The 9,820-nt window shown below is 41.5% G+C and overlaps 1 protein-coding gene across 1 annotated transcript in view; it reads right to left on the minus strand.

The window, feature by feature from the left end:
- LOC140941384 (uncharacterized) overlaps window positions 1-6,845 on the minus strand; it is an 11,113-nt gene extending 4,268 nt beyond the window's left edge. Inside the window, exons 1-6 of the mRNA XM_073390379.1 lie at window positions 6,473-6,845; window positions 4,772-4,820; window positions 3,828-3,929; window positions 2,246-2,383; window positions 1,611-1,717; window positions 170-235 (exon numbers count right to left, since the gene is read on the minus strand). Of these exons, the coding sequence (XP_073246480.1) occupies window positions 170-235; window positions 1,611-1,717; window positions 2,246-2,383; window positions 3,828-3,929; window positions 4,772-4,820; window positions 6,473-6,625 (615 nt within the window). The 5' untranslated portion in view covers window positions 6,626-6,845. The remainder of the gene's footprint in view (window positions 1-169; window positions 236-1,610; window positions 1,718-2,245; window positions 2,384-3,827; window positions 3,930-4,771; window positions 4,821-6,472) is intronic.
- Window positions 6,846-9,820: the final 2,975 nt, after the last annotated feature.

Raw genomic sequence — 9,820 nt, forward strand, 5'->3', positions numbered from 1 at the left:
ATTACTAGGCAGTTCACCTTAGACAATGATTTCGTAATGACAGTTTTCTTAAAATATTGTGTCCCAGGGTGGTTTAAAAAACTATAGCATAACGTTCACGATTGAATCAGGCTCGTTCGGACATTTGTCCTTTCTTAGGATGACATCTGACTTATTGTAGTCTACTTACTGCCAAATAAAGATTCCGCGGATATTTCCATCCGTCTGTCTCGTTAATAGCAAAGTGGGTCTGGCTCTAAAAGAAGAAGATTAAAAAACTTCCCAGTTTTAGGTTTGTGCCAAAAAAGTTATCGTGCATGAGGCGTAAAAATTCTTTAAAATACGATACTTCAGGCTTTCTGGATAATTTGCGCGTCAGGGGGGTGAATCTCGATGCTTTAAATACCTAGGCTTCGCTTGCAAGTTCTCAGCCACGTATGTAACAAATTCTACAGACAAACCTCCCTGATATGGACAGCAATAAGTGGCAGAGGCGACCTCGTTCCCAGGTTCTCTCTCTTACCCATCCCTACGGGTAGGAGAGAGAACCTGGGAACGAGGTTGGGGAAGAGGAAGGGCGCCCGCATTACAGAGATACGTGTATCTTACAGGTATTTTACGCGAGAGTAGGGGCGGGAGGAGTACAGGTGGAGGAAGAGGAAAGGGCGGTAGTTGGGGGTTCTAAATGGGCGGGAAACAGGAGAAATAGGGGAAGACTCAGCAACGGTGCTTAAACTCTCTCCTCCGCAGAGGCCTCGTTGTGTTGTGGGGAGGCAGGGGAGAAAGAAAAAGAGAGCGCGCGAGGCACCATGGGAAGGGGAAAGGACTCCCGCCTTTTCCCTCATCCCATCGTCCACAGCGCGCTTTCTATTTTTTCGATTATTGCTGTTTTTATAGGGATACCCTTCGGGAGCCTCTGCGGAGGAGAGAGTTGCTTAAATATGTCGCGTTCGAAAAAAGGCTAGAGAAGGGAGGTAAGAAAAGGAGGCGGGAGCCAGGAATGCAAGGTAAGGAAGACGGGAGGTTTGAAACCCCCTGCTCCCCTCAAAGAGGTGTCAGCTTGACGACGCGACGGACATGATGGGGGAGTATAAAGGGATGGCTGCCATGTTGTTTTTGTCATTCAAATTCGTAAGGAGTGAAACAAAAGAATCTTTTCTCTCAAGAATCAATGCGCTTCTGGTTGGTATACAATGGTTGTTGTCATCGTGAGTATCGCTAAAAAAAAGCGGTAAAAAAGGTATCCCTAATATCGCGTTCTCGTAATGAGAGGTTCAACTAGCAATCTCACCGGAACAATGGACACAAATGCCTGAAAGGGTGTGGAGAGGGGAAGTGAAATCACTCGGGAACAGCTGCCATCTGGGAAAAAACTTCCGCAGTCGTGACTTGAATGTAAACTAATACTGCACCTCACATGCGACAATTATAACAATATTTGTTTTAATTGCTGAACTAGTTTTAGAGTGTATTCCTCATTTTTGCATCTTCGAACACCCGTTAAAGGCACCCGCTCTCTACTTAACTATGACCTTCCACACAGAATGCACTCTAGTTTTGATGCTAGCATCCTTTTCTTTGGGTTCAGGAAATAAAGCAGCTCAGTGTACAGTCTAAATTTACTCACTAACCTTTGGAACCTTCCTGCATAGAACTGGCTTTGGTTCCCCGTTTTGTATATCGGACATCGAGAACCAAATTACCAAATACCCATTCCAATTCATGGACGCATTCACACCTAAAAATGGTGGCAAAATTAAAAACCAAAATTTAATAATGCTTTCAATCGTTTCCTTCAGTTCTGAAGGGCGTTAATTGCGAGTGAGCATGGTTTGCGAGAGGGTAAAAAGGAAAGCGTGTAGTATTTTTTACTGTTTTACGCACCTTGGAAAGAAATTAATACTATACAAGCCAGAAAGAATTCAGCTTCTTAAACGACATCAAAGGGAACAGCACAGTTTCTCCAAAAACCTAAACCATCGCCTTTTTCTTTAAACGTTAATAGCAACTTGTAAGGCACAAGGCGACAAGAACGAGGGAACTCACCCGCGCGAGTCCCACGCGAGCCGTACAAGCTCTCTCCATTCAACACTCGCTCTTGACCTATTGTTTCATATCCTGTTCCAGGCGTTCGGATAGTGGAGATCTGAACGCCTGGCACCGGCTAGTTATTTCAAGACCGCACACTTCCGGCCAGCGTAAAACACGATCGTTTTACAGTATACCCGCTTTATTGCTGTTCTCTTATACCAGCGGTGTTCATTACCTTTAGGAGCCGTCCAACTAACGTTAGCCACCCATGCTTTGGTCGCTCCCTTTTCTTCATGTACAAACGTAACCGTTATATCTGTCATATCCCCTGGTACATCTTCATTAGGCGCAGGTTTGTAACTAAGTGGACAACCTACAAAAAGAGAATTCAGTGCAACACTGGCTAAATAAAGGTTCGTTTTACAAAAAAATTTTGGAAGTCAAGTGTGGTAAGCCACATACCACTCATTGCCTCCAGAACCATGGGACGACACGCAGTGAAAAGGACAGGGTCGCAGGGATGCCCTTCCTGGGCTTAGGAGTACAAATTCTCCACTGCAGAAAATAGAAGAGGAATGGGCACAAGCTTTCGGTGCAACGATTACTGGGATATTTGTTATTTATTTGGCTTGAATACCACCGACCAATCATAGCCTAACGTTTATCCACGATCCCAGAAAGCACTGCACCCAAAGCTTGTACCCATTCTCCCTAGAGCCTACGATCTTCATGAGGAGGGGAGGCCAAAAATGTTACCCATACAGATATCAGCGAGAGTTCTGCGTAAACTGAAAAATTTTAGATGTAATTGAAAGTAATTGAAAGGGGACATATTATAAACGATTGTTGCTCCTATAAATACGTATATAGCTCTCATAATAGCTCATTGGCAGGATGAGTAAAATGCGTGCAATTTCACACTAATTTCAGCTGTATGTGTATAAATGCACGCCGGGTCTTAGGACCAAACAGCTGCAGTCCGGGAACATCTTCCGCAGACGTGATTTGAATGTAAAACTAATACTACACTTCACATTATCATGTCAAATATAACAAAGCACATGCCATGAAATGCAATTTGGTTGCTGTGCTAGCCTGAGGTAAAATGTGTTTCTCTCTTTACCGTCGCCGAACATCACATTGATCAGCTATAAAATTCCGTTGATTTTGATAACAGGCTCTTCCCAAGTGTTTACACCATTAGAACAAATGCATGATTACCCCAATAGACATTAAATAACCACTTATTTTGGTGAAAAATGCCGAGGGAAGAACTTTAAAGAAACAATTTTTAAATTTCCGATGAGAGAGTGTCCAGCCCGAGGCGATCTTATTAAGAGTCATTAAGGCTTTGTCTACGCTATTCTGGATAGCTCTTGCGCCGGCACGAGAACCACATCAGAAAGAGCGGCTTTTGTTCCCACATAACAACGGTGATTTCGGAGCACTTTCTGTAAACGGAGCGAAACTGCCCCGCAGCAATCTTGAAAAGGCCATCGTCACGTATCGGATAGGTTTCTGTGCTACTCTTCTTGCCAGAGTGAACAGGTGTTTATACTAGCTTGGAGCTTTTTTCATGTCGAAATGACTTTGATAAGCCATCTGGTCTACAGAAAAGGAAAACCAGCGATTATACGAGCACATCAGTCGCTTCAGTCCCAAGTGCTGAAATACAGCTCTTGTTTCCATGAAAGTGCAACTACTCGAAGACATGTTAAAAGGAAAATCATTATAAGTTTAAAATCCGGTTCAGTGGGGATTAATATTGGAATTGTTTTCATTAAAATTCCGACCCAACTGAAGTCCATTATACTTACTGTTTCTCTGCCCTTTGGTTGTCGGTGATCTGCCAGACGTAGCCGTTGTTAAATTCACTGAAAAGTTTGCAGTTTTTAGAGTCACGGTGGCTGTAGCATTTTCTGAAATGATATATTCATTTTTTCATTATGCTGTACAAGCTTTTCAAAATAATGAGTGTACGTCAAAAATACACATCAATGAAGGATTAACATTTAACATGACATTATTGGCTCGTAGGATCGCGGGGCATTCTCTTTTGTTTTAGAAACATCGCCTTTTAAATTTCAAACTATCTGGGGAAATTATTCTGCCAGCAGAGAGCTTTGACGTTGTCTGGGCATAAACGTCGAGGTTTATTGTGTTCAAATATATTCAACCGCCAGTTCAAGACTTTAAATAAGACCAATGTTTAAGAATTTGTTCTCAAGGCAAAATTAATGCTCACAATTAAAAAATGTACTTTTCATCTGGCTGAAACGTGATCGCCTTTTTCACTTTGCTAGTAAATTAACTTAGCCACGACAGTACGAATCACTTCCTCTTCCGTACCGCTAATAGACCACCAATTGCAAAACTTCAGTTTGACATCAAATTCACTGCCTAGTTCGCTCAGTGGAAAAGCCAAAACAACTGGAAAGAGAGGGCGAAAAATACAACTTAAGCGACAGCATCCATATCTTCTCCACAGTTGCCTCATTCTGCCCTGCCCCGCATTAAGTTTGTCGACAATTTAGGCGGCTTCTCAATAAAAAAAAATTCGCAGTACGAAGCTTAAGGTACCCCTGAAATCATTAAGAACCAATAAGGCTCTGCTAAGCAGAAATCATAGTGAAGTTGAAAGCTCTGTTATCTTTTTGCATAGCTTAGCAACAAACCCATGGACAACCTAAAATAGTCGGCCTTGCTACCAAGTTACTGTTTGAACTTACACTACACAGGTTGCTTTTAATAATTCACCAACCTTTCGCTTTTAACAGCAAACATTCTCTTATGCAGCGGGATTCTGGATTCTGCTGAGAGACGTGTCAATTTAAATATAAAATAATGATAAAGAAAACAATTTAATAAGAGAATTTACTCCTTCTTTACATAACTCTGTCTGCAACGCATGTACAGGTAACCAAAACGTGACAGTGTTCGTGCGAATCGATGCGATCTGAAAATTCGATAAAAAAGACAAAGCACACTTTTCTCCCCGGACGTTACTATTGACGTGTTTCGAAGTGTGCTGTCTTTTCCTACGCTTGTGTCGTTTCAAAAAGGTTCTTGTTGGTTGTTTTGAGCGCTTTTTTGAACAAAAAAATGGAACTACGTAGCTCATTGAATTTCATTTCCGCACATAATGGTACCTGCCAGAAGCTCATCAAATGGGCTCCTGTACCTGCCAAACTCTCATAAACAATATAAACCTCACTTAGGCAGCTTTACTTGTATTCGTTTTCTGTTATTTCTCTCCCTTCCCCTTTTAACAACCCCGGGGGATGCGTACAAAGCCCCGTTAGGGAAGAACGGGGGGCGCGAAGGAGACACGCAAGGGCTGTCTCGCGTGTCTCCCTCGCGCGCCCCGTTCTTTCTTGCGCTTGTTACTTCCAAGCGCCTGCTACGCAGACTACATTTCTTATCTTGTTGGGATCTCGAGGTTTTGCATATAATATTTCAGTATCCCAACAAGCGACAAATTAGCTTCCTGAAACCTGACTATCACGTTTTTGTATCTTTTTTCTTGATGATATCATCTACAATTTCTTCTTCCTTTTCATCGAGAAATACCTGCTTTTGAGGGTTTGACTGGACGATCGAAATCTTTCTTTTACAACTACACTGTTCAAAACTTGCAATAAACTTACAGCTCTGAACCCCGGGCTCTGAACAACCGCAAGCAATATTATAGTAATTGCTTCAAATTTCCGCCGCCATTAATTATTTAAATTTCCTGACTTTTTAAAACGACATAGAAAGAAAAAATTATTCTCGCAGGTTAATTTTAATTACTGTCTTGAGAGTTCCAGAGCTGCTTTCTCCAATTTTGATCAACATTACGCAAATTTTATTAAACTAAACTTAGGCATAATTTCAACTTCCGCTAAATATCTATTTCACAAAACCTGAGAAAGCAGAGATAAAAAAACCAAAAAAGAATTGTTTTTAGAAGAATCCCGACCATAGTGGAACGAAACGAAGCTGAAATATTGGGAAATTAGATAAGCTATAAACATCTTTTTGAAAACTGCTTGGAAACATTTTTTGAGCGATGACGCGATGTCAATGAAAACAGGAACAGAAGTAAACTACTATCAGCTCTATCGACAATAAATACAGTTTTTCTAAAGACACGTAATTGTCATAACCCTATAAATTGAATACGTGAGTATTTGCTGTGCTTTTAAAGTCCTCACCTAAACTTATATTTTTAGCTATATTTGAGTCCCTGTCGCCGAAAATTTTTTTAAAATTTGAAGTCCAATAAATTCAAACTTACTATCTGAAGAAACAAATACCCGATATTTCAATACATGACCAATGTAGGTAAGGAAAACCAAGAAGAAAATGTCTTATGAATAAGACGTTGCAAAATAATTCTCTCTTCAGTAAAACTTTTATGAGGCACTGGGTCAGAAGGATATAACGGAAAGAGATTTAGCACAGACTCTAAAAACCTTACCTCAGAAACCCTTGAGTCTTTCGGAGGCTTATGGCATTGACGTTCACATTCTTGAAAGTAAGTAGAGTTTGGATAAACATTGCATTTTCCAACGGTAAAACACAACACAATCCACGCAAATGCAAGCACCAGCTGAGTTTTGAGCTCAATCATGGCAAAGTCAGGAGTGTCTCGTAAAAAACATCTCGCGGCAATGATATATCTCGGTTTTTAACTGAGGAAGTTGATTTGAAAATGCAAAGCCGTCAAAACACACACAGTATTAAAGTGGGGTCAGGCTGCACTCGACACGGGAAGTCTAAACTGTATAATCATATGCGGTGGATGTTATTTTCCTAGTTCAAGTTTGACAGCGTCGTGTGACATGATTTCCGGCAATGTTTCTTTTTTGGACAAGAAAACTGCAGCTTTTATCAGATATTCACTAAAACTGCATGAAAGACCCACCCGCTATTTCATCCGTCTTCCGGTAAATAGTCAATTTCAGTTTTGCACCACAAGGGCGAGGGGGGAGGGGAAGGGAGTCACTGGTATCCACATCTCTAACCTTGTCACCTTGCATTCCCAACTCTCGTCCCTTTTTCCCTAGCTTCTCCCTTTAGTCCTATTTTGATTACTAAATCTTAAGCATTGTTGCGTAATTTCCCCCTATTTCTCCCACTTCCCGCCCTTTTAGAACTCCCAATTGCTGCCCTTTCTTTCTGTACCCCTCCCGGCCCCTAATCTCCCGACCCCTGTCCTCCGTGACGCGTCGAAATTGCTTTTTAAAATGCATGAATTTCATTCACCGTCATAAATGCTTTTAGTATGAGAGGTGCATCAGTCGCTAAACCTAAAATGTGATGGAAAAATCTCATCTCAAACCGTTTGGAATAACGTTCTTCCACAGAGATACCCCCCGGCCCAAGGGTCAGAGATCTTTTGTTTCTACCTAGCTTTCATTTTTGTCAGTTTTTCTTTTTCGCATCGTTAAACGATTGCGAAAATTAAATACACTCCATTGTGTGAACATGAAACTGTAGCTGGGTAATTCATGCAATAAATTACCGAAATACTCCAAAAATAAATGACAGATAAATGTGTTTTCCTCAGTCGAAGTGGCTTTCTTCCGGCTTCAATTTAACTACAAGGGTTACACACTCATTTTTCATCCCGAGATGTATCTTAAATTGAATATCAGCTGGTCGACGAGTCGGTATTACCGGTATGCTGTGAAAAGACCTTTTCATTCCCTTCTCGCTTTAAGCGTCCCGTAACTGTGGCCTTTTCGACCTACAATACAAAAGCAACGAAACTGCGCCTAAAAAGACCCAATTCTCATACAAGTGCATTTCTCGGCGGTATCACCTTATTGTCACACACTTCTCTGTGTGTACTCTCTAACTATTTTTAAGTGCTAGGAATGAAACTGGTGAAATTCAGTGTTGACTAGCAACCTTAACAGTCCGTGTCACGTACCAGGCATGTAGCTATAAATGCCTTGTTCTTCCCATTCATAGTCATGTGATTACAGGAAGCCCACAAATTCTGTTTTTGTAACCGTTTGTAAATTAATAATGAATGTGCTGGATTTACCGACTGCTTTATTTTTTAGCGATATATCACATAATTCACGCAGGGTCACTTCTAGTGGCATTTCTTCTTTTTCTTCTGCTTCTGTAAGAGGAAAGTCTTCTTCTTCTGCGTCTTCGTCGTGTTGTTCTTGTCCTTATTACTTAAACCTTGACTTTTCTATACATGCTGCGTGAGGCCTCTGCTGCGTCGCCCTAGAAAAATTCGAAGACACGCTCACAATCGATATTCGGACAAATTGAAGACGACTCCTAAAATTTCGGTTAAGGAATAAGCTCGTTAGGTAATCTTACGTTTTCGTGAAACTTTCACTGTATGCTGCTATTTTCGGGAAGGGCGAAAAAAAGCCCTTAAAAATTCGCGAGGTCTTAACATCTTCTAGAACGACCGAACAGATGAGACTTTTTTTAGCGACGCGAGTTATTCAGTTATTTAGCTGTTAAAGCACTCCAGGAAGCTTAAAGAGGCATTTCAGAACATTTTGGAGAAAACGGTCTTCCCTGATACCCCGGTGGAAGGAGCGGGGGGGGGGGGGGGGGGCGGTGGTGGGGTGCCCTATTCCACCACTTACACATCGTCCCATAATTAAAACGTACGTCTTAATGCAAATGCACAGTTAAGAAGAAGCGGGTCGGGGGTGGGGGCGGGGGGGAGCGGCAGGAGAGGGGGACGGAGCGGTACAATGGAATGATGTGGAAAAGGCGAATGTAAAAACGAGGTTTTTTGAATGAGAACAGAAAACCATTTTCCTATCGAAGAATTACCTCTTTTATGCCGTCATTTTGGTGTGACAAGCAAATAGCTTATTTACCACTTTCAAATTGACCGCTTGAGTTAAAACGGTACGGGGCAGGGTGGATAAAACCTTTATCCGCCCTGGTACGGGGGGTAAATCGATCTCAGGAAATAAACGATATTTCCTACCTGACATCTAGCAGGCCAGCTGGGACCCCATGATAAGGGAACAAAGATAACTAGACAGGTCTAGATCACCAGTCGGGAGCGGAATTAGTTTATCTTTATCTTAGAGCGTGGCAACAAAAACATTACATAATTTGACATTTGCAGTCAAACACCATCAAGGTTAATTTTGATCAAGAGAAACGAAATGTAGTTCGAGTTGGAGGGGAATTCGAGCTATCCAAGTTCGAGTAAAAGTGACTGAAAACTAGGGCCTGAAATCCAAGGAAAATGGGACTTGCGGGGAGTTCGAGTTACCGGGGTCCTACTGTATTACGCCTTAGCTTCTAGGCGGCTTTGATCGTGCACGGCTTTTTTTCCTAGTGGTGGGCAGACCTGTGATCCCTGAGTGCTATTTCTTATAGAATAACAAATATAAGGATTGATTAAAACCACTCCAAATTCAAGTGCGTTAGAGAAAGAGAAAGATTCGAGCGCAGACAGCGGAAATCAATTCTAATCATGAGAATATTAACCTTTATCTTCTTTTGTTCTAATCTAGCTAATGCGTCTTGACGAATGCTGCTTCCTGTATGACTGAGATATTGGTCTGGGTTTAAGCACAAGGAACGCACAGGAAATCGTGGCCACCTGTATGTAATTTAGAGAAAATGCATGGGAATATCGAAAAGGTTCATACTATCGCAAAATAACACGATGAATAATAACATTTTAAAAAATGAATCATCGGATAATGCAATTCTAGAGCTCTGATTGGCTAAGCCATCATAGTATATGAGCCATTATACCATGCTCTCCAAATATGGTACCTGTAAGCGTCTGCTCAAAATTAAAAACAAGCTGAAAATTGGTTGT

Source organism: Porites lutea, chromosome 6 (assembly GCF_958299795.1).
Source record: "Porites lutea chromosome 6, jaPorLute2.1, whole genome shotgun sequence".
NCBI classification, from domain to species: Eukaryota; Metazoa; Cnidaria; class Anthozoa; order Scleractinia; family Poritidae; genus Porites; species Porites lutea.